Here is a 24,974-nt window from a genome sequence, read left to right as displayed (position 1 = left end):
AAAAAAAATAAAGTATAACACTGAAACAAAATATAGTTTTAAGATGAATACATACGTTTCAAAAAGATTTCATAACATTTACCATGTATTTTTATTCAATTTAAAAAAAAAATCTAAATAGATGTGAAAATACCACCAAAGTATGTTATGCAAAATGCCAAAATATTTCATTTTGGTGTGTTTTTTTTTCAATTTAACCGGTTCAACTGATTTTTGGTAAAAATAAGTTGATTCGTTCGGGTCCAGAAATAGACATAACATATATACTAGTTGAATTGTTCACTTGACTAGTCCAACCGGTTTTTTAAAACATTGGTTTTTTGTTTCTCATATAAATATGTCTGGATGAATTGGACAAATTATTCGAAAAATATATATTTAGATGCTTAATTTTTGCTTAATATAATTACACAGTAAAAATATATATGTTGTAACAATAAACGTGCCATTGAATTTAACTATAAAATAATAAGTTCATACTAATATAATATAAAATATTGTAAATATTTTAAACTGTATAACACGTAACAAGGTAAACTTCTATTAAAACCATATATATCAAATTATCAATGTATAAGAAAAAAAAAATATGAATATAATAGTCCATTCATGGTTATTTAACCTCTCACTTCTGGTTCAGTTGGTGGATTGGGTTAAACATATTTCAGTTTTGTATCATGTAACAATTTTTTCAATAACTTCAGGTAATCCTATGTTGGTCTGTGCGATTTGTGAGTGAAATACACTAGTGTTACGAATTATGAAATTATGATTAATGATGATATAATATTAATAGCAAAATTATCTTTTATGGTAGTTGTATTCAATTCATAAAAGCAAAGTCCAAGTCAATATCACGACTTCAGTAAACCAAATTACCAACAATAAACTATCTATCCATGAATCTATGAATTATCATATGATTGGATACGAAACGAAATCAACCAAAAACAATTGCATACAAGCAACAAAGTATATGTACTTGAAACCAGAAAATGTAGGTGTATATCTTGACATCTTCTTCTTGATCAAATGGCTCCACCCAAGACTCTTTTTAAATCCAACTTCTGTTCATTTGTAAGCCTTGTTGGGTACCTAACATCAAATTTAATTATGAGATTTCCCTTCTTTCTTGGTTCCTTTGAAACCGGCATTCCTTCGTTGGGGACAGTTAATTCGTATCCCGGTTTCACGATCTCGGTTACGGGAATTCGTAGGATTCTGGCATCGAGCGTTGTGATTTCGAGGGTTTTTCCTGTCAGCGCTTCTAGAAGCGGGATTTCTTGATTCATGGTCAAGTCGTTACCATCTCTTGTGAAAACTTCATGAGGTTTTTCATCGATTACAAATATCAGATCCGCTGCTATCACACCGGGTTCTTGGTTTCCCTTTTCGGGAAATGTAATCTTTGTCCCCTTTTTCCAACCCGGTTTTATTTCAATCGTTAAGATCTCCTCAACTGTTCGAATCTTACTGCATGCAAATAAATACTAAGAAATAAATAACTTTTGTGACAAGTTTCTAATCATCATGTTGTGTTTGCGCGACTTGTTTAATCAAATCATCACGCTGTCTTAGGGTTAGGGGTACACTACTAAATATATCTTTCCTCTTAAAGGCCGAATCATATTTATACGACTCGTATTAACTCTATAAAGTTGTATTATTCAATCATATGGCAATTACTACCATAAAAAGGCTCTTGTCCTTTAAAACATATATGCATGTGTAAGTGTATGTGCATAGCTACTATCAAGGTTATGAAGAAAGATAAGAAAGTAAAATAATTGGAAGCATGAGAGCAGCTAGATTTTGGTCCTGACCAAAAAGGCAACCTACATAATTGATTTTCATGAGGTTGTTTCAATGGTTTTTCCCTATCTCTATATACATGTATTCAATCAGAATGGATATCAGGGACTTGAATCTAGGTTTTAGAACATGATGTTGCATATGAGAGCTTACTGAATCAACTACGACTGTGATATATAGCAAAGTTTATTTCGAAATTTGGCATTATGAGGATTAGGTGAGGGTGATCTAGTCAAGTGATCAGGGGTTAAGCAGCAAAACTCAGAGGAAAATCAAATCATCCATTGATATCCAAATGGTATATCATCCCATCATTACCCTACTCATTTGCAGAATTGATGAATAGAATTTTAGATAAAGAAATGGCAAAATACCAGAAAAGACGTACCCTGCAGAATTGGCTACAGTCCTAGAGATCTTCATCTTCTTCTTGGCGCCTTTATAAAGATCCTCCAAGCTACAAGGCAACAAATTCTCCACAGCGGGAGCCTTCCTGGCCGATGAACTCTCCCCACCGTTTGGAACCCTAAAAGCCCCATCTTTGAACGCCCTCCCCGCACTCCGCCCAGCAGCGCCACCGCCCGCGGCATCAGATCCTCCAAACAATTCCGCATAAATATCCTCAGCGTCCCTAGGGTTAAACCGAAACGAAGGATCAGGATGCTGGTGATTATTGGTATGATAGTGATGAGCGGTGTAACCTCGATTGGAGGAAAAAGGATGGGGCGGAGGGACTTGGCCGGACTTCAAAGCTTCTTCCCCATAAAGATCGTAGATCTGACGCTTCTTGGGGTCGCTTAACACATCATACGCTTCAGAAATCTGCTTGAATTTGGCTTCCGCTTCTCCTTTGTTACTGCTAGGGTTTCTATCCGGGTGCCAAATCATGGCGAGACGACGGTAGGCTTTTTTTAGGTCTTCATCACTAGCATTTCTGTTCACTTTGAGGATGTTGTAGTAATCGATTCCCATTTTCTTCTTAACCGATGGCCAATTGGTTAAATAACCATGAATCAACGAAACCAGACGACGCAGATCACCACCACGACGGCGCCGGCTGGTGATTATCTACAGTTGACCACCGATTTTCCTCTCCGAAAATTGAAAATGTTGACCGGAAGTCGGTGATGTGATTCGATGGAGAAGAAGGGGTTCAATGGAAAAAAGACGTGTTGGTGTGTATGAATCTATGATGAAGCCGGTGGTGGGACCAAAGGATCTAGTGGGTCCACAAGAATGTAATTACTTCCTCAATTGGGAAAATATATTTTTGTATTTTAAAATGTGGCAAAAGATAATATTAACATGAAAACTCAAATGAATATTCTTTAAGTTTAAGGTGCCCTTTCTTTAAAATAAGACCATGAGCTATAACAGAAAACATACGAGGATCGGAGTCGATATTGGGATAAGGTATTCGTCTTTGGATACCAAGTTTTTTCCAAACTACCAATAGTTGGATACCAAGTTTTTTAAGTTGATATGACTAAAAGTATCAATTTCTAAAATTTGGAATTGATTTTAACATGTCTTGTTGTTTTATTTAAATTCTTATCTATTATGTGTCATACAGTATTGATATTAACTGCAGAGGACAATCTAAGTAGATATTTGTGGTTGTATTTAATTTCCATTTGTTTTTGTTGGTAATACATCGTTTTTGTGTTATTCAATTGAGAGACTTGACATGGTTTTTGTGAGTATTTATTTTTTACTATGACTACGATCATTAATAAGCAAAATACTTTACGTTTATTTAGGAAATGGATGAAGTGAAAGGAGTACACATGTAAGGATCTGGAGTATATTTCCACACCATCTCCCTCAACAACGTTCCTTCCACCTCACCATTATCTCCTTCCACAACCTTCGTGGTGTACCTACAACATAGTTGAACCATCATAGCGTGTAGAAAGAAGAGAGAGCAACAAATAAGTAGAACAAAACGATTCGGTGTGGTCTTCTATTGTAAACACCATATGAGGCCACAAATCGATCGTGGCATTTGGGATGATGTGCAAGGTCGTGACTACCCTGCCACCTAGCCATGAATACTTCTCGTAGCAACCATGTCCTTTGGCCTAAAGTGAACATGACTCATAAGTTGTGGTTGTATGTACATCTCGTCCACATTCATTGGGTAAAGCAAGTGCATGGAAGATAGCTTATCATTAGTTATGCCTCAAAAATATATTGAAGTTATAAATCGCAAATGTATTAAAGTTATAAATCTTGACATTTAGCCCAAATAATTTAAACTTTTTTACAAGTAAATGTTCAATATAGATATTCAATATCAGAAGAATCTCTAATATCATAATTGTCTTCTCGATTTTGAATTTTAAAGAACCAAATTGGTTCTGAGATCACCCAAGCATTTGGGAAACATTGGAGTCGTTTCAAGAATTTTTGTGTAACGTCACAAAAATCACAACCAATTTTAAACTTCGGCATGACTGAATCACCTCGCGGGCCCTTTTGTACTACGATCTATATTAATAATGAATAACGAATGTTATACTTTCTAAAAATTCTAAGAAAATTTGTTACAATTTAGATAATAATTTGAGGAAATTTCATGATCTAAGAATTTGTCTAATAACGACGTTATTTTATAATCTAAACTAGAACCGGTTTCGCGAAACGATAGACTAAAAATTCGGTGTTCAAAATATTATATTTACATGGCTTCGGGTAATGAATTTTTTTATAAATGTGACGTGTGATACTATCAATGGACAAATATACGGAACTGAAATTTATCAAACTTAGTTGTTTATGAACAAAGACGGCGGAAAATAAATGACAATTATTATCTTAACGTTCGTAATTATGCTTTAATCTATAATCCCTACAGTTAGTTTATAAAATAGGACGTGAAATTTTGGGATAATTAATAATACATTAAACATCTATGAATAATATTAGAATAAGCCTAAAAATTTCCAACATCTATATTCTACATTGTGATTTTAGTGTCAACATTTCTACATTGTGATTTTAGTGTCAATATATATATATATATATATATATATATATATATATATATATATATATATATATATATATATATATATATATATATACCTTAATAAGCATTTAACATGTTTTCCTGAATTTTAAGAGGTACAAGGCTTATTGCATTATTTACAACAATTTTATGTATTGAAATTATTTGTTCGGCTATTGAAAAAGTCAAGGAACTCTTATTTCCCCTCTTATTAAGGAGCTGTTGTTTTGACCTGGTTCATTCACTTATCTCGGCATTTCCTCATATGTTGCAGTTTCTGTTCATTTGGTTCATATAAACTTGAAGAGACATTCTAATAGAAGCTCCCTTGAATCCATCATCAAATTGATCTATCATGGGTCTCTCCAGAAACCCTAGCCGCCGATCTTTATCACCAGTGATTACATCATCTTTAAAAACAACCCAACTCTGGCCTCCTACTACGTTGTCATTCACTGTTCCACCTCGCACACCTTCGCATCTCCTTCATTACCCTCCACACCTCCGACGACAACATATGTCGTTTCAGGTATATATTGTTCTTTTGTTTTCCTTTTTTCTCTCCCCCAAATGCACTGAAATCGTCGATTTCTTGATGAAATCGGGGTATTATTTGCTATTTTTTTGTTGAAACCACAAATCACCTATATAATTTCAACAAATGTTATAAAGCCTGCATACTCCACACAATCTAATACCAAGCAATGCATACACATGTCCTTCTACAGTAAGATTTTGTCTCACCATTCACCACCATCCTCCGCCTATATCTTCATAAATGAACCTCAAATCTGTAAAATCTGCTTCTCCCCCACCCTTCCATCTTCCTATCTAATAAATTTAAGGTATACGTTTTCCTTCTATTCTAATTCCTCTCCTTTTTCTCGATATTCTCTCTATGGTCTAAGATATCAAACCCAAATGTATTCAGGTCTCCATCTTAAATGTGAAAGTGATATTTGGTCTATTAACTAAAAAAGAGCATCTGTAATATAGGTTTTATATTTTCTTTATAGTGTATGCTTTATTAATCGTTTTTTATGTTCTCTGTCACCACGAATCACCCTAGAATAGGTTTTCTCTATGGTGTCTGTCTTTACGACTTCCCGACGAAAAACAACCAAAAGAAAGCTAATTTTTTTTTCTCAGGTCAAGGTTTCCTATTCCAATTGTCAACCACCTCCTGTTAGAAATTGGGGTATAGTAAGGCTTGGAATTCTGAGAATTGTGTAAAATACTTTCAGATTAAAGCATTTGGGTGGTACTCCCGGTATTCTTTAATCAGATAAGACTCAGAGAGACAAGAATTTAGAATGCTTTGATGATAGTTTCGTCTGTACCAGAAAAATGAGACCAAAACCGAATTTATGATATTTGTCTGAAAACTGTCATATGACAGTTTCAAACTGTCATAAACTATAAAAACCGAAATAAAATGGAAGTTTGGATAAGGGTCAAACAATGGTCAATTCTCGGAAAATACAATTTTCTGATGCATTTTTTTATATAGCAGCATACCCTATATACTCGACCCCAGCCAGGGGCTGCCCCCCCTTGGACCCCGCTCCTAGGGGCGCTGCCCCCGGACCCTCATTCGTTTAGGGTCTTCGCCCTTAAATGACAGTGTACTTTGAAAACTTGATCAAACTTAAACAAGTGTGTACTCCACACCTTCCTTACTTATTTAATATTAATCAAGATCAACTTTGGTCAACAAAGTAATCCCATTACACTTAAATAATATTGATGATAACAAATCACCAACAAACCTCCCCAATTTAAGTGTAATCTTGATTAACTTAAAATGAAACATAACACCAACAAACCGAGGCATAAATGAAATATCGTGACGATTGAATGTCACCTTAGTATATTACACAACCCAAATATTTGAATATCAGGGTGTCACAAAGGATTGAACCCTTTCTATCCATAGTGAATACATGAAGATAATGTTGGATATAGTGTCTAAGTCCATAACTTTATTTGGTATGTACTTGACCCGACCCGGCATGGTCCATTTGGGTTGCATGGCATTGCAATACTTGGATAGACAAAATGAGAGAAAGTACACTTGTGATTATTAATATATTATAAGTTCTAATATATTAATAATAGTATTATTTAATTAGTATTGATCAAGTATTAATCTAGTATTAATTTGGTGATCAAAGTGAGACTAATTAAATATATAGGGTTGATTAAGACAATCATCAATTCTTTTATGGTGGATTAATGATCCATGGTTTATGGGTTTGGTTATAACCATATGGAGCTCCAGGGATAGTCCATGGGAGTTACAAACTCATGGGTCATGAGAATGAAGAGTCATGACAATTAGGGTTTACATTTGTAACTCCTAACTATGACACATTATAAAAGAAACCTTATAGCATGCAAAATCGGCACTAAGGGTATTCATAAGAGGGCATAACCGATTTTTGAGGCTAAGTGACATTCTGTCAAGTTATTCCAAGTTTGTAGTGTTGTGTGAAACATTTGAGGCACAACATTTGGGGTGCTAGGCTCACAAAGTCTTGAAGGAATCCAAGCAACAACAAGGTATGTATTTCTACTAGTTTCTATGTTTTATGTAATCCCCATGCCATGCTAGTTAGGAAATAACTTTGAAAAAGAAATTTGCATGTATATAGAGAAAACATAGATTCAAGGTTATTAGGGTTGCATGTACACTTAGGAAGTGTTAGAATGCTCAAAACTCATCAGTAGTGTAACACCCCAAAGTTTGGAAAGTCAAGAAAAGAAAGAAGACCTCAATTTTAAGAAGAGACTCGGCGAGTCCAAGGAGGGACTCGGCGAGTCCGAGCGGGATCCGGGTTGTGGTGGAAGCGACCGACTCGGCGAGTCGGCCAAGGAGACTCGACGAGTTGGGTCTGATCGAGGAAAACCCTAAATCTGGGACTTGGAGACTATTTAAGCGTCTCATTCTCCTTCCTAGGGTTCCTCTACTGCCTCTCTACCCCAGAACACCAAACCCTAGCCGTCATATCTCCTAGTTGAGCCTTGGAAGGTGCTTTAAAGCTTGGAAAAAGGAAGAAGGAACTTGGAGGAGCAAGAAGGAGCCATAGATCTGGGATTGTGAGTTCATTTTGAGCACTTGGAGGTAATAAACTAGTTCCTGGACCCTTTTTGCACCTAGATCTATGTGTGGTTGTTGGGGCTCTTTTGCCATAATGTTATTATTTTGGGTTAGAAGCCGGATCTGGAGTTGCTACTTCAGATTCAAGTGTTTTAGGGCCTGGAGAAGCATAAAGTATCAGTCATTGTGTTGATTTTGAAGTCCCTTGGCCTTACACCCTAGTTAATGGCGTGTCTTGCTTATATCTCCTTCTCTACACGTAAAGTTTGCAACTTTACGTAAGGAATAGACCTTAAAAGAGTGGATCTACAGTTTGGAGTCCATGCATGACTCAAAGGTCCTCTGCATGTATGTAGAATCGAGGGGACTCGACGAGTCCTTCGAGTGGACTCGGCGAGTAGCTTGAAGATGAGGAGGAACTCGACGAGTGGGATGAACAGCTCGTCGAGTCGGATGAAGATGGGCATGAACTCGGCGAGTTGGATGAACAACTCGTCGAGTTGGATGAAGTTTGTCGTGTGCTCGGCGAGTCTGTTCTTAGACTCGGCGAGTCAGGTCGAGTGGTCCCAAACCCTTCGAGTTAAGACTCGAGTCAGCGAGTCGAGCCAGGACTCAGTGAGTTGGTCAGGACAGGAATCGGAATCGGTAAACTCGGCGAGTCAGGGGCTGACTCGGCGAGTAGAGTCACGAGTGGAAGGACTCTGGATTTATGAACTCGGCGAGTCAGTGAGGTGACTCGGCGAGTAGGGTTGACCTGGAAGGTTGACTTTGTCTAGAGTTGACTTGGTTAACCTTTGGAGGTCAGTTGGACTAAGTGTTATATGTATATTGATAGCTCGGAGAGCTAGAGGAGCAGCGGTTCGGGGGATTGTCGAGTAGCAGCCAGAGGTTTATCAGCAGGGCTCAGCAGTTCAGGTGAGTTTCCTTCCAGTAGGAACGGGTCTAAGGCCACAATGCCGGCCCGTTTAGCTAGCAGTAGTTTCGGATGTTGATATGATACAGCAGTTAGTATGTTTGACGCCTTCGTGGCTCAAGCAGGAATTATGTGTTATGTGTTCCGGGCTACGGCCCGACGTAGTATGCAGTATATGTGAGTTTATGTCAGTTAATAGTAGTTTCCGGACTTCGGTCCGATGTAGTAGTTCGTATGTTTGATGCCTTCGTGGTTCAGACACGTTTTATGTGCTAAGTGTATGTGTTTATGTCCCGGGCCACGGCCCGACGCAGTATGTAGTATAAATGGTTATGATATGCTATGCTATGTGCAGTCGGTCCCGGACCTCGGTCCGATGCAGGGGACACGGTCCCAGTCAGTTCCGGACTTCGGTCCGATGCAGTCAGTTCCGGACTTCGGTCCGATGCAGCCAGTTCCGGACTTCGGTCCGATGCAGTTAGTTCCGGACTTCGGTCCGATGCAGGGGACAAGGTCCCAGTCAGTTCCGGACTTTGGTCCGATGCAGTTTCCGGGCTTCGGCCCGATGCAGTGGGCAAGGCCCAATATGTGTTATTGTGTTATCGTATGGTATGTGGTAGTTTGGGGGAGCTCACTAAGCTTCGTGCTTACGGTTTTCAGTTTTGTTTTCAGGTACTTCCGGTAGTGGAGGGAAGAGCTCGGGGTGATCGCATGGCACACACCATAGATTAGTCAACCTGGGAATGTTTACTCTGATAATGATATTATGTTTTGAATTTAATACTCGAAAATTACGTTTAACTTATGATATGTTTTTATAAATCTAGTTTTAGTAAGGTTTTAAAAGAAATTTTTTTTAGTCGTGATTTTTGGGTCGTTTCAAGTTGGTATCAGAGCCTTGGTTTGAGGGATTCGGGCGCACTCCTGAGTGTGTCTGAACTCAAACTAAGGAAGTGGTATAGAGTTTTCAAAAGAAAAATCGTAGTTACAAAAGAATTTTGAGAAAAGAAAACAATTTTAGAAAAAAAAAAAAAAAAAAAATGTAAAGAGAAGAGTTTTAGAAAAAGCAAAAAGAGTTTTGAAAAGAGAAAAGGGTGTGGTGCATGCAATCAACCGAGCTCAAGTAAGTACTCCCAATTTACCTATACAAGTTATATTATGATTTTCAGTATCAGTTTCAGTATCAGTTTCAGTTTCAGTTTCAGTTCCAGCTTCAGTAGAACAGCATGCTAGAATAGGACTAAGGATCTAGGATGATGCCTTATGTGCCTGCTTTATGTGTTCAGCTTTATGAGAATTGCATGCTAGTATTGAGTAGACAGCAGTAGGATAGCCTGTGTAGGTTATGCCTGATAGCATGAGCCTAGCATTGTATGCTAGTACAGTTTCTTGTTATGATAATTGTTTTGCCTGAGTATGTTTCCTTTATCCGAATGCTGCTTGCTTTGTGCTTTGTGGGACTCTGAGTGATGGGAGTTAGCCATTAGGTGAATACGTCACATCACATGTGATCAGGGTTGGATAATCTCAGAGTGCTGGAATTGGCCCTACTGCGCAGCTCTCGTCTGAGTCCAACCGTTGTAGGGACGAGACTTTTACTCGAAGGATTATCCGAGCCTCATTATATGTGATGGTATTCAGGTGGTGGCTAATTGGCATTACAAGGAGGCCTTCAGCAGCTGAGGACTGTTTGGGTAGAGTCAGAGGTTCCCTAGGGCAAGCCTAGGATGAGAGTAGCAGAGATCAGTAGAAGAGTAAAGGGGACTGTGTGGAGTCGAGGTAACTCTTGAGGAAAGTATGGATAGATGTGGAAGGTAGTAGGGGCCCATACTACTGAAAGCAGAGGATCCGTACTCGATTCAAGAGGGGCCAAGACGAAACCAGGAATGGGGTAGTGAGTGAGAAATTTCTCAGCAGTAGTAGGTAAATTGATCAGGATTTTGTTATATTTTCAGCATGGTGACGTTGCGCGAGATACCAGTTAGCAGTTCATGTGTCGAGGAGGGGTCTGGCTCGGGCTTCAGAGCCGGGCAGCTTGATGATCAGATGAGGGATTTCATTTCTGCAGAGATTACGCGCAGCATCATTGATCAGACTCCAGTGATTTTTGGTTCAGTTAGAGAGGCCACCGTGGAGCTTATGGACAGTCATCTTGAGGCCTTTAGGCCCGGGATAATTTCAGGGCAGTTTGGGGCTCGTCTAGAGCCCGGTTCTTATGGAGTTCAGGGATCCATCAAGGAGGGAGATCCTATTTCTAGTTCCTGCCATCAGGGGTCAGGAGTGAGTGGGGCACCCTGCCTCCGAGAGAGACCCTTGCATGATTGGGTATCTAATGAGGTTTCGCTAGTCATTCGTGAGGAGTTACCCAACATCATTGAGCGGGTCACTAGTCGTTTGGCCGTTAAGTCCCAGGGGCAACCAGCTGCTCTTCATGCGGTTGATGGAGTAGTCGGGGTCACTCAGGAGCAGGAGATTGGTTTGGTTGGGCAACTCGGAAAAAGGAAGCGAGCATGTGCCGCAGGGAGATTGGGGAGAAGTGTGGAGTCCTACTCAGCTGACTTGGGCGCTGAAGGTCAAGAGGATCTAGAGGTGTGTAGTAAGTGTGGAGGGACTCATGGGTTTGCTTGTCACAAGTTCAGGTGTTTCAAGTGCGGGGAAAGGGGGCATGTGTATCGGGATTGTAAGCAGGATCAGAGATGTTTTCATTGTCATCAGCCGGGTCATTTCAGGTCTCGCTGTCCCGTCTTGGTGGTGGAGAGAGTTCAGGGTCAGGCACCCATCGTTTCACAGGAAGTCAAGATCGAGCCGCACTAGATCTCAGGTATGATGTTGAATTCCTTCTTTTGTAGTAACTCTATGGTTATGGTATTGCATCGATGTTAGTAAGCATGTATCTATGAGTATTATGCTACCTGTTGGTGAATGAGTTATATGCCATTTGCATACCTTGGTTTTAGATTGATAGTCAGCGGTTGTTCCCCAATAGAACAGGTTATCTAGGTTGCGGTAACTATAGCATGGTTGGAAGAGATTTGGTTCGTTTCGCGAGTTCGGAGTGGTTAGTGTTGGGATGGATTGGTTAGATCCCTAGCTATGGCAGGCTTGGGCTCCTTAGCGGAATGATTATAGAAGGGCAGCAAAGATCGGGATCTCTTTTGAGTGTGAAGCAGCAAGGGGTAAGCAGGATCGAAGTGGGGGAGAACCCTCCGGGGATACATGGATAAGAGACACGTAGACCCAGAATGAGTGCGCAGCCTCTGAGAAGAAATGGTAGTAGCCCAGTGATGGATGGATTGAGAAATTCAGAATTAGGAGTTCGAGAACTTTTCCCAGCAGTTAGTTCATGTAATCGAGATGGTTAGAAGCTGGTTGGAAATCCAAGATTGGAGGACCACCTGTCGGACGCATGAGAGTCGGAATGAAGATCCTGAGAGCGGGTAACAAGAGATGTTTTCGTATTAGTAGCCAGTGGCAGAGTTAGCATGCAGGATTGCGTGGATTCAGGAGTTGGGAGTTTGGAAACTTCCCAACAATAGCTTCTTGTATCTGGATTAGTGGCCGGTTGGGTTGGGAACCAAGCCGAAGAGTTCCTCGACGAAGCGCTAAGTATTTCAAGGATGTAGGATGTCGAGGATGATGCAGTAATTCAAGACTGGGAGCGGGTTTGAGAAATCGGGATGAGGAATCACTAGCAGGACTAGGGATAGTCAGGATGTTCTCGAGATAGTAGTAGTGTTGTAAGTCTGCGGGGGTAGCCGTAGCATTCACTAGCAGTCAGATAGCAGTAATAGTGTTGTAAGTCTGCGGGGGTAGCCGTAGCATTCACTAGCAGTCAGATAGCAGTAGTAGTGTTGTAAGTCTGCGGGGGTAGCCGTAGCATTCACTAGCAGTCAGATAGCAGTAGTAGTGTTGTAAGTCTGCGGGGGTAGCCGTAGCATTCACTAGCAGTCAGATAGCTGTAGTAGTGTTGTAAGTCTGCGGGGGTAGCCGTAGCATTCACTAGCAGTCCGATAGCAGTAGTAGTGTTGTAAGTCTGCGGGGGTAGCCGTAGCATTCACTAGCAGTCAGATGGTAGTAGTAGTGGTGTTGTAAGTCTGCGGGGGTAGCCGTAGCATCCACTAGCAGCCAGATAGTATTAGAGAGTTGTAAGTCCGCGAGCGTAGTCGCAGCCTTTTATCAGATTGGTAGGTAGCATGAGCGCGTGATAGACGCGGGAAAGCAGTTGTACCCACCAGTTCGGGTGTAGCAGTGAGGATATGGGAATCCTCGGGATAGATTTCGGATTTCCCAAATGGATCAGTATTGGCTAAGTCAGCAATTTCGGCTATAGATCGTCGCATCAGTTATGAGATCAGAGTAGCAGTGGACCGTTAGGGTTCGGGTATGTTGCGGACTACCGTCAGTCTGGGAACCATCATGTTGTTAGTCGTGGAATTGATGATGTCAGGATGTGACGTATGGACCCGATCGGTTGGATCGGAAGGTTGCTAGAGCCACAGTGACAGGATAACCAGTGGAAACTAGTCCTAGAGGAAGATTTCGTTCCGAAGTCGTGGAAGAGACTAAGTGAGGAGTCCCTTGACTCCACAGTTGGGTTGGAGTTCAGTGTTTCAGGTAGCTCAGTGTTTCAGTCAGTTCAGTGTTTCAGGCAGCTCAGTGTTTCAGTCAGTTCAGTGTTTTAGGCAGCTCAGTGTTTCAGTCAGTTCAGTGTTTCAGGCCGTTCAGCGTCTCAGTCGGTTCAGCGTTTCGGGCAGTTTAGTGTTTCAGGCATGTTCAGTATTGCAGGCAGTTCAGTGTTTGGAAGGTTTCAGGGTTCTGGGTCAGTATTGTTTTTGCGTGGGAATGCAAGTGCTGACGGTATAGTTGGTTGATTTGGAATTGGCAAGTCCCTCTCAGCAGGATCAGTTGAGCCTTTTTCCGAGTATAAATGATCTGTAAGGATAGCTAGGCAGGTAGCTTTTCATTCAGGAGGGAAGGCTCGAGTAAGTAGGAGATGAGTAATCAGGTGGGATAAAAGCAAGCTGGTTCCAGCAGCATCGTTTCAGTATGAGCGGCAGGATGGGTAGAACAGTTATAGATAATCGAAATGTCTTTAGGAGTCGCTGGAAGAGACTAGGAGTTGCGATGGAGTGTAGTGACCGGTGGAAGTCCGGTAACTCAGATATAGGGAGATTGGTTAGACCAGAGTAGTCTCAGTACATCCGGTAGGCGGATGGGAGGCAGCAGGATTTTCAGTCGGAAGAAGCAACATTGAGGAGATTATGGGAAAGAAAAGGATTTAGTATGTTCTATCGGAAGTGATCGGCACTGTGAGTGGCCGGAGTGATGGGCAAAAGAGTGAGGGATTTCCCAGACAAAGAGTTGGAGGCAGTTCGCAGGCAGTTGATCATAGCAAACTTCGAGGACGAAGTTTAGTTTAAGTGGGGGAGAGTTGTAACACCCCAAAGTTTGGAAAGTCAAGAAAAGAAAGAAGACCTCAATTTTAAGAAGAGACTCGGCGAGTCCAAGGAGGGACTCGGCGAGTCCGAGCGGGATCCGGGTTGTGGTGGAAGCGACCGACTCGGCGAGTCGGCCAAGGAGACTCGACGAGTTGGGTCTGATCGAGGAAAACCCTAAATCTGGGACTTGGAGACTATTTAAGCGTCTCATTCTCCTTCCTAGGGTTCCTCTACTGCCTCTCTACCCCAGAACACCAAACCCTAGCCGTCATATCTCCTAGTTGAGCCTTGGAAGGTGCTTTAAAGCTTGGAAAAAGGAAGAAGGAACTTGGAGGAGCAAGAAGGAGCCATAGATCTGGGATTGTGAGTTCATTTTGAGCACTTGGAGGTAATAAACTAGTTCCTGGACCCTTTTTGCACCTAGATCTATGTGTGGTTGTTGGGGCTCTTTTGCCATAATGTTATTATTTTGGGTTAGAAGCCGGATATGGAGTTGCTACTTCAGATTCAAGTGTTTTAGGGCCTGGAGAAGCATAAAGTATCAGTCATTGTGTTGATTTTGAAGTCCCTTGGCCTTACACCCTAGTTAATGGCGTGTCTTGCTTATATCTCCTTCTCTACACGTAAAGTTTGCAACTTTACGTAAGGAATAGACCTTAAAAGAGTGGATCTACAGTTTGGAGTCCATGCATGACTCAAAGGTCCTCTGCATGTATGTAGAATCGAGGGGACTCGACGAGTCCTTCGAGTGGACTCGGCGAGTAGCTTGAAGATGAGGAGGAACTCGACGAGTGGGATGAACAGCTCGTCGAGTCGGATGAAGATGGGCATGAACTCGGCGAGTTGGATGAACAACTCGTCGAGTTGGATGAAGTTTGTCGTGTGCTCGGCGAGTCTGTTCTTAGACTCGGCGAGTCAGGTCGAGTGGTCCCAAACCCTTCGAGTTAAGACTCGAGTCAGCGAGTCGAGCCAGGACTCAGTGAGTTGGTCAGGACAGGAATCGGAATCGGTAAACTCGGCGAGTCAGGGGCTGACTCGGCGAGTAGAGTCGCGAGTGGAAGGACTCTGGATTTATGAACTCGGCGAGTCAGTGAGGTGACTCGGCGAGTAGGGTTGACCTGGAAGGTTGACTTTGTCTAGAGTTGACTTGGTTAACCTTTGGAGGTCAGTTGGACTAAGTGTTATATGTATATTGATAGCTCGGAGAGCTAGAGGAGCAGCGGTTCGGGGGATTGTCGAGTAGCAGCCAGAGGTTTATCAGCAGGGCTCAGCAGTTCAGGTGAGTTTCCTTCCAGTAGGAACGGGTCTAAGGCCACAATGCCGGCCCGTTTAGCTAGCAGTAGTTTCGGATGTTGATATGATACAGCAGTTAGTATGTTTGACGCCTTCGTGGCTCAAGCAGGAATTATGTGTTATGTGTTCCGGGCTACGGCCCGACGTAGTATGCAGTATATGTGAGTTTATGTCAGTTAATAGTAGTTTCCGGACTTCGGTCCAATGTAGTAGTTCGTATGTTTGATGCCTTCGTGGTTCAGACACGTTTTATGTGCTAAGTGTATGTGTTTATGTCCCGGGCCACGGCCCGACGCAGTATGTAGTATAAATGGTTATGATATGCTATGCTATGTGCAGTCGGTCCCGGACCTCGGTCCGATGCAGGGGACACGGTCCCAGTCAGTTCCGGACTTCGGTCCGATGCAGTCAGTTCCGGACTTCGGTCCGATGCAGCCAGTTCCGGACTTCGGTCCGATGCAGCCAGTTCCGGACTTCGGTCCGATGCAGGGGACAAGGTCCCAGTCAGTTCCGGACTTTGGTCCGATGCAGTTTCCGGGCTTCGGCCCGATGCAGTGGGCAAGGCCCAATATGTGTTATTGTGTTATCGTATGGTATGTGGTAGTTTGGGGGAGCTCACTAAGCTTCGTGCTTACGGTTTTCAGTTTTGTTTTCAGGTACTTCCGGTAGTGGAGGGAAGAGCTCGGGGTGATCGCATGGCACACACCATAGATTAGTCAACCTGGGAATGTTTACTCTGATAATGATATTATGTTTTGAATTTAATACTCGAAAATTACGTTTAACTTATGATATGTTTTTATAAATCTAGTTTTAGTAAGGTTTTAAAAGAAATTTTTTTTAGTCGTGATTTTTGGGTCGTTTCAAGTAGTATCAAAGCCTAGGATTGTTTTCTGTATACTTGATGCAATTTGCAGGAAAATCGTTTTTTTGGAATCTGCCAGTTTACTACAAGGTGGTAAATTTTACCACGAGGTGGTGACTGTTCAGTGAAAAAAAAATTGTTTTTGGCATGTTTTGGATTAGAATCATTACCAGAAAGTGTTTTTGTTCTTAAAACTTGATTTTGATGTTATGGTAATGTTTATTCTCATCCAAATAAATGGTTATTATCAAAATTTCAAGTTTTATATGGTTTATTTATGATTCTTGAAATTGTTGATATGAATATTTGTTCTTACGAGTTTTAGAAGATCATAGGAATTGTTTGTAACTTACATGGTTGATTAATTCATGATCTTAATGGCAATGATGGTGTCCATAACTTGTCCTCAAGTTATGGATAACCAAAATTCATTTCTTTAAATTGTGATTAAAGAACTAAAGAGGTTTCATAAAATGAAGAGTCTTCATTTTTATGAACCATTAAAACTCATAAGTTACAAATTGAAGAGACTTGGAATAGTTTCAAATCTTGCCATCAAGTTTTGGAATTTGTAAAGTCTTACACTTTAATTCGAAATTAAATCTTTTTTTAAAAGTTAAAAAAATTCAAACTTTATGGACTTCATTAAATTAATTAAAGTGTTTAATTAAAAGAGTTAATAATTCCATAAAGACATGGTTTAAGTTTAATTAAATTAAGAGTATAGTTTAACTAATAGATTAAACCACAAAGTAGTTTAAATGTTTAAAATACACCCTTATACTATTATTATAATTTTAATTATATAGATATGTATAAGAATAAGTCAATCTTACCATTAGTAGGTCTCATTCACAAAGTCGGTCTATAAGGGGGGTATAAGGTTACTGCCTATAAAATGGCATTTAATGGGTGTCCACTCTCACCCACCGCTTCCTTGACTGGTGGAGGGTCGTTAGCCGAAAAAGGTAGGATAGGACCTTAATCCTCATTCAAAGTATAATGAAATTATAAAGTAACTATACCTTAATAATTCCTAATCTTAGTTACTTTAGGAAAATGTGAATTTGGTGCTAACCCATAAAATTACACTTTGTACCTTACCAAGTCGTTAGTGGAGCGTGTGTGGTTAACCGACACACTAACAAGAACTAGTAAGTGTGGCAAGGGGTAACTTGACCTTATTATAGATCGGTGGAGCTGTGTGGCTAACCGGCACATCGATTAGGTGATAAAGTTAAGGGTACCAAGTCAATTTGTATGGTTATTCACACCTTGTTTGTGATCCTCGGCATCCCAGTCACAAACTTGAGAGGGCACAATAGAGATTTAAACATGCCATTGAAGTTCAATGTATCTCAAAAGATCTAGGAGTTTCAAAACCAATAAAACCTAATAATAAAATATTTCGTTCTTATGGTGGAAATTGGTAAATCGTCATTTACCCACCTTCAACTATTTTATAACTTGGATTACGGCATCCCTCTTCCAGTTAAAAATAGGTTGTTGGAACCTAGCCTTAATATTTCATATTGGGTGTTATATTAAGGACTTTAAATCAACTAACTTAAATTTCTCCCATTATAGATGTCTAGTTTAGACAGTTATGGTCTTCCCAAATCTTTAGGAACAAGCTTCCTAATGAAGATGATATCCCAAATGGCAACCAAGGTGAAAGATCAATCTCTTTGTTGTGCATTAGTGGGACTGGAAATCATACTTCACTTCCTCCACCTCCTCCAATAAATCTCCCTATCCCACAAGTTTCGAGACTTGATAAGTTTTAAGTCACTCAATCCCTATTGGCAAAAAAAGTCTATATGTGCTTAGGTCTTGTAGATTAAGTCCCATATTGACAAGATGGGAGAGTTGGGTGTCGAAGTCTCGAGGTAGCTGGCTGTTGACTTGGTTCTTCAGTCACTACCTGATGACAGATCACGACGTGACCCTTAATGATCTTACCTATTTGCTTGATGATGCTGAATCAGCAATGATTTGGAGCATTGGTAAAGCAAAATTTAATTGGAAGATCAACTTCCCAAACTTCCATGGACATTGACAATGGTAACATTGGAAGTCCAGAAAACCTTTCTCTTCCCAATTGAAAGGGATTGGCCATAGTCAACTCGGTTGACCAAATTGTAAAGAGAAAGGCTAAGTCTGTTTCCAAAGAGTCCATATGTTTCTGTTGCCAAAGGAAGGGCATTGGTTGCGAAGCTGCCAAATTTACCTAAAAGTCCATAAGGATAGTAAAGTCAAATGTTTGACTCTACTTTAGGTAAAGTCCATTATCTAACTTTATTAAGTTTCTATTCTGAGATTCTTATTGCATGATGTGACTGGGTCACATGTTGATGTTTTAAGAATCAAAGAAGAGTGAAGAAACTTAAAGGAAGTATATGTTGATTCTGATCGTGAAGATGGATTTCGATCGCATGGTTTGGTGATCAGAATTTTGAGTTGTTACTTAAGAGTTATGATATGATGATTAGGAATAGATAACAACAAGTTTTCCATATGGGTTGTAAGGATAAGTTTTCCGTAAAGTTTTAAAATAAAAGAAAATGGTTTTGATTTTATTTATTTTAAGTATCCTTACAATGGCATTTGTGAAAAGGTTGTTGCTTATATGTTTCCATTGATAAGCAATATGGGTAAATGGATTTGATTCTTTCATTAGTGGCAGTGTCATAATTTACCAAATAAGGAAAGATTCTCATCACCCAAGTTTCAGTTGGATAGAAATTTGGAATCATGGAAGTTGTATTGTGTGATGAATGAGAATTTTCATCTTTGGTAAATTAAGACTAATTCCTTGTTCACATTCACATGTGAGTCAAGCGAAGGACTAAAGGATCGGGTACATTAAGATGTGCACTAGTCAGGTCCACCACAAAGGTAGATAAGATTATTCGTTATGATTTACTAAAGTTTAGTAAATATGGTTATGCTTACGAGTTTAAGTGTAATTCTGAAACATTGGAAAAGTTTCAATGTATGGTAGAATGAATAAGAAGAATCAAATAAGGCAGAAAGATAAAAGTTTCTCCAATCTGAAGAGATGGGAGAGTACTTGTGTATTTTGTTTTATGATTATCTTAGTGATTATGGAACCATATCACAATTGATCCTCTAAGGACACCTTAGTGTGTTTGTTGCCTGAGGAGAGGAATCGTGAATTGTTGAAATGGTTAAATCAAAAGATAATTCATACTTCGTTCTAAAAACAAATCCTGGAGTTATACTCCAAGATTGTAACTTGAGTGACATAGTCTTTAGAAAGTTCATAACACTTGTCAAATGTAGAGTAAGATGTTTCCTATTCTTGTACATTTGAGATTGGTAGGTTGTGATGTTTTGGATAAAACAAAGACCAGCTAAGACCAATTGTAACAGCCCGGAATTCCAGGTATCGTTATATTTATGATTTTGGGTGTTTTAAGAGGGGACTCGGCGAGTTGGAGTTCAGACTCGCCGAGTAGGATCGCGGATCTGGTCGCGGGTTCGCGACTGGACTCGACGAGTCCGGATATGGACTCGGCGAGTCCGCGCTGTTTAGCGAAACCCTAACCGTCCAAGTTTGGGACGTATATAAGGGGCCTTATGGCCGTCATTGTTCACCCTAGTCCTCTGAGAGAAACCCTAATTTGATTGTGAGCATCTGGAGCAAGGTAGAAGGCCATTATTGATTTTGGAAGTATTATTTTGCAAGGAGGAGGAGGCTTGGTTAAGGGAACAACAAGAGAAGCCACATTCTGAGGATTTGGGGATACAGAGCACGTTATTCATGTAAGATTTCGAGTTGCATTCTTCTATGTTGATGTGTATATGGATTTAGGGTTTATTGAACCCTTCTGTGGCTAGATTGAGTGTTACCTTAGTCCCCCAAGCGATTGGAACCCCGTATTGGGACCCTTGGAAGTCCAGAATGTCCCATGCCTGAGCTTTTCGGGAATCAATGGAGGTTTTGGATTGGAATCCTTATGCCTTAGGTAAAAATGTAAATTATGAGTCATGGGGTGTATTATGAGCACCGAAATGAGGACTTTACGTGATGAACCAGTCTAGGAAGGCCAGACCTATGAATGGTCGCAGCAGATCTGACCTTAGAAAGCAGTTTGAGCGGTTGCATGGCATGGACTCGCCGAGTCCGATGAATAGACTCGGCGAGTAGCTTGAAGATTAACTGGGACTCGCCGAGTTGTTCTTCAGACTCGGCGAGTTGAGTCGGGGTGGCCCCGCGATTCTTCCAGGAGGAACTCGTCGAGTCAAGGGGGATAATCGACGTGTAGAAAGGGAATCTTAGAGGATTGATGAGAACGTGTAGACTCGCCGAGTCGCCCTAGCGCTCGCCGAGTCCGGTCAAAGTTGACCGTTGACCGTTGACCATAGTGGACCTGTGTTGACTTCTTGGGGATAGTCAACATTAGAGATATAAAGTGTTAACTGGGGACATATGATGTTATAGGAGGATTGTAGCTTGGCGGATTGAGCACGAGAGACTTCAGGATTTGCTAGCTTTCGATATTCACAAGGTGAGTCTTCTCACTATACTGTACCCGGAAGGGTTTGACTGTGTGACCGGAAGGTCGGATATGATATGAGATATTTGTGCTATATGTGATAAGTTGATTGTTATATGTGCTATGTATGTTATGTGGGCCGGAAGGCATTATGTTAAGGGCCGGAAGGCGATTATGTTAAGGGCCGGAAGGCGATTATGTTATGGGCCGGAAGGCGTTGTGTTGTGAACCGTAAGGTTGGCGTGGGTAGGACCGGAAGGTTTACCCAGCAGGGACGGAAGTCCCCTGAGACACATGGACCGGAAGGTCAGGGCCTGGAAAGGCGTATGTGCGTAAGTCGTATCTTGGGGAACTCACTAAGCATTTATGCTTACAGTTGTTGTGTATGTGTTTCAGGTACTAGCGAGGACCGTGGGAAGGCGCCGGCATGATCTGTACGCACTGATAGATGTTTTGGTGATCTTGGGATTCATATGATTTGTATTTTGACATGACACTTGAAATGTTTATGCCTTGTTTTGAATGAAAGTACTTTATTTTTAAATGAAAAATTTGTTTGAAAATTTACGTTGTTACAAATTGGTATCAGAGCTTTGGTTTGAGGGATTCGGGTGCACCTTCGGGCGTAACTGAACTCAAACCGAGGATTTGAGGAAAACTTTTAAAATAAAGGCATAAACTTTTATAAATAATTTTGTGGTAAACAAGAAAGAAGCAGTGTGTACGATCAGTCAGCGCCCGAACGGTAAAGATCCCCAAAATACCTTACAATGTTATGTTAAGAGATAAGATATGATATGAATTGTTATGCATGCTAGAAGACTAGGTATTCATGATAGGACTAGAGTGGCCTGATTTGTGATGCCTTAGTCTAGGGAGGTTTGCCGATATGAGATGCCTTGATAGCGTGCGGGTAGATAGTGCATAACAACAGTAGAGTGCTCACTATCCGGGGTTTGGGGAGGAAGACTTGGGATGAATGCTGATGCGGTGTGGTCGGTAGTATTGGGCCCGTACTACCGAAGACACCGGGTCAGTGGGAGACCCAAGTAAGAATCCCTAGATATCGGAGACTGAGTAGGGTTGAGTTATCGAGTGCGATTATACTCGACGGAGTCTCTGATAGTTTTATATTGTATTTCAGAGACATCATGGTTAGACCACGCCACGGAGTGAGTACGAGCGGGGTGAGTGACGAGGAGATTCGTCAGATGATTCATGAGGAGGTGGCTGCAGCGATCCGGGCTGAGATTCCGGAGATGTTTGGGTCTATTAAGACCACCTTGATGGAGACTTTTGATGAGCGGTACGCCGCATTGACCGAGGCTGCAACTACCGCAGCTGTGGCCGCTGCCAGGCCACAGGGGGGTGACTCGTTGCTGTTTCGGGAGTTCAGCAACACGAAGCCACCGGAGTTTGATGGGACGCAGGATCCGATTGTTGCGATGAGGTGGATCGCTGATATTGAGGGGTGCTTCTACACTTGTTCATGTCCGGAGCATCTGAGGGTACGGTTCACTTTGAACCAGCTCCGTCTGGGAGCGAAGGATTGGTGGAAGTTCGTGACGGCGAACTTCACTTTGGCAGAGGTTTCAGCAGTGACATGGGAGGGGTTTACCTCTATGTTCAGAGACGAGTACGTTCCCCCGGTGGAGAGGGAACGATTGGTTCAGGAGTTCTTGACCCTCAAGCAGGGTACTGATTCGGTTGCGGTGATCACGCGGAAGTTTCATGAGAGGGCGATGTTCTGCCCCGAGCTGGTGTCCACAGAGCAGGCTCGGATGAGCCGGTACTTGGGTGTTTTGAGGAGGGATATCCGGGAGTTTGTGTCAAACTCCACCTATCATACCTTTGCTGAGCTTCAGGCGAATGCCAGAAAGCGCGAGATCGAGTTGGAGACCCAGGCCAGGGAGGAGGCCGAGTCTCAGCGGGTGGACCGGGGGCCGGCTCAGTCTCAGCCGGCAGCCAAGCGGACTAAGTCCGCCGATTCGAGGACGGGAGGTCCGAAGGGCCGCACTTGCGGAAAGTGCGGCAAGGGTCATGAGGGGGCATGTCGATCTGGTGCTTGCTACAAGTGTGGCAAGGAGGGGCACATCGCTAGGGATTGCCCCAAGGGGTTTACGGTTTGCTTTCATTGCAACCAGACAGGCCATCGGAAGGCCGAGTGCCCTCAACTTCTTCAGGGATCTGCACCTACTGCCAGGGCTACTGAGACTCGACCGGTGAAGGCCGAGGCCCCGAGGGCTCATGGGAGAGCCTTTCAGCTGACTGCGGAGGAGGTCCGCGCTGCACCCGATGTTGTGGCAGGTATGCCTTATTTCATGTATTTATTTTGATGTCGAGATGTTATGCTTATGTTATGATATGCGTAGGTACTTTCCTTGTGAACTCCGTGCCTGCTTTAGTGTTATTTGACTCGGGTGCGAGTAGGTCCTTTGTATCTTTGGCTTTTAGTCAGCATATCAGCGTTAGTCGTGAGTTGTTGAGTCGGCCTCTGAGAGTTTCTATAGCTGACGAGAGAGTGATTTGTGCCACGAAGGTTCTCCGGGGATGTGTGTTAGAGATTTTCGGGGTTGAGTTTCCGATTGATCTGATTCCTATTGCGATGGGTGATGTCTGTGTCATTGTGGGCATGGACTGGTTGAGCCGATTCGGCGCCGTCATCGATTGTGAGCGTCAGCTGGTGACTATACGAGACCCTAGTGGGGGAGTTCTTTCGGTGTACGGCGAGGGTACCCGTTCGGGATCAACTTTTTGTTCGACCGCTAGGGCGAGGCAGTGTCTACAGCAGGGCTGTAAGGGTTTTGTGGCGTATGTGATGGATACGCGGGAGGTTTCCGAGAGACCGAGATCAGTTGAGGAGGTCCCAGTGGTGCGTGAGTTTCCAGATGTTTTCCCCGAGGAGCTGCCGGGAGTACCTCCTGTGAGGCAAGTAGAGTTTGGTATCGATCTGGTTCCAGGAGCCGCGCCTATCGCTAAGGTGCCTTATCGTCTTGCACCTCCAGAGATGCAAGAGTTGTCCTCGCAGCTTCAGGAGTTGCTGGGGAAGGGATTCATTCGGCCGAGCAGCTCGCCGTGGGGAGCACCTATTTTGTTCGTCAAGAAGAAGGATGGTTCACACCGGATGTGCATTGATTACCGGGAGTTGAACAAGTTGACGGTCAAGAACCGTTACCCGTTACCGAGGATCGATGATTTATTCGATTAGTTGCAGGGAGCATCTTGGTTTTCCAAGATCGATCTGAGGTCGGGGTACCATCAGGTGAGGGTGCGGAATGAGGACGTCCAGAAGACAGCGTTTAGGACGCGATATGGGCATTATGAGTTTGTGGTGATGCCTTTCGGGCTCACCAATGCCCCGGCTGTGTTCATGGATCTCATGAACAGGGTATGCAGGCCGATGTTGGATCGGTCAGTGATTGTATTTATCGATGATATTCTGGTGTATTTGAGATCCAGAGAGCAGCATGAGGAACATTTGAGGGAGGTCCTTGGGGTTTTAAGATCGGAGAAGCTTTATGCAAAGTTCTCCAAGTGTGACTTCTGGTTGCGGGAGGTCCAATTCCTAGGACATGTTGTTAATCAGGAAGGGATATTGGTCGATCCGGCCAAGGTTGAGGTGGTGATGAGTTGGGAGGTGTCGAAGTCACCCTCTGAGATCAGGAGCTTCCTTGGGTTGGCAGGGTATTATCGGAGATTTATTAAGGATTTCTCCAAGATCGCAGTGCCGCTCACCAGACTGACCCGTAAGGGTGTTGCATTCTCATGGGGACCCGAGCAGCAGACCTCCTTTGAGACACTTCGCCAAAGGTTGTGCGAAGCCCCGGTATTAGCTCTCCCGGAAGGGATGGAGGATTTTGTAGTATATTGCGATGCATCGATTTCGGGGCTAGGTGCAGTGTTGATGCAGAGGGGTCATGTGATAGCTTATGCGTCGAGACAGCTGAAGCCTCATGAGGCGAGATATCCCACGCATGATTTGGAGTTAGGGGCAGTAGTGTTCGCTCTCAAGATTTGGCG

At 42.3% G+C, this 24,974-nt stretch overlaps 1 protein-coding gene across 1 annotated transcript; it reads right to left on the bottom strand.

Moving 5' to 3' along the window:
* Positions 1-789: 789 nt before the first annotated feature.
* On the bottom strand, positions 790-2,981 carry LOC111892355 (uncharacterized). Its single transcript, XM_023888409.3, has 2 exons — positions 2,201-2,981; positions 790-1,473 (listed from the first exon to the last, which is right to left on the bottom strand). The coding sequence occupies exons 1-2, from the start codon at positions 2,782-2,784 to the stop codon at positions 1,029-1,031; spliced, it is 1,029 nt and encodes a 342-aa protein (XP_023744177.1). The 5' UTR covers positions 2,785-2,981; the 3' UTR covers positions 790-1,028.
* Between the last annotated feature and the right edge of the window lie 21,993 nt (positions 2,982-24,974).

Source organism: Lactuca sativa, chromosome 5, assembly GCF_002870075.4.
Source record: "Lactuca sativa cultivar Salinas chromosome 5, Lsat_Salinas_v11, whole genome shotgun sequence".
Taxonomy (NCBI): Eukaryota; Viridiplantae; Streptophyta; class Magnoliopsida; order Asterales; family Asteraceae; genus Lactuca; species Lactuca sativa.
This window is presented reverse-complemented; position numbering and strand designations above follow the sequence as displayed.

Coding starts and splice junctions, on each gene's coding strand:
- LOC111892355 (XM_023888409.3), bottom strand. CDS start 2,784: ATGGGAATCGATTACTACAACATCCTCAAAGTGAACAGAAATGCTAGT. Junction 1,474..2,200: donor ACTGTAGCCAATTCTGCAGG/GTACGTCTTTTC, acceptor ATTTGCATGCAG/TAAGATTCGAACAGTTGAGG.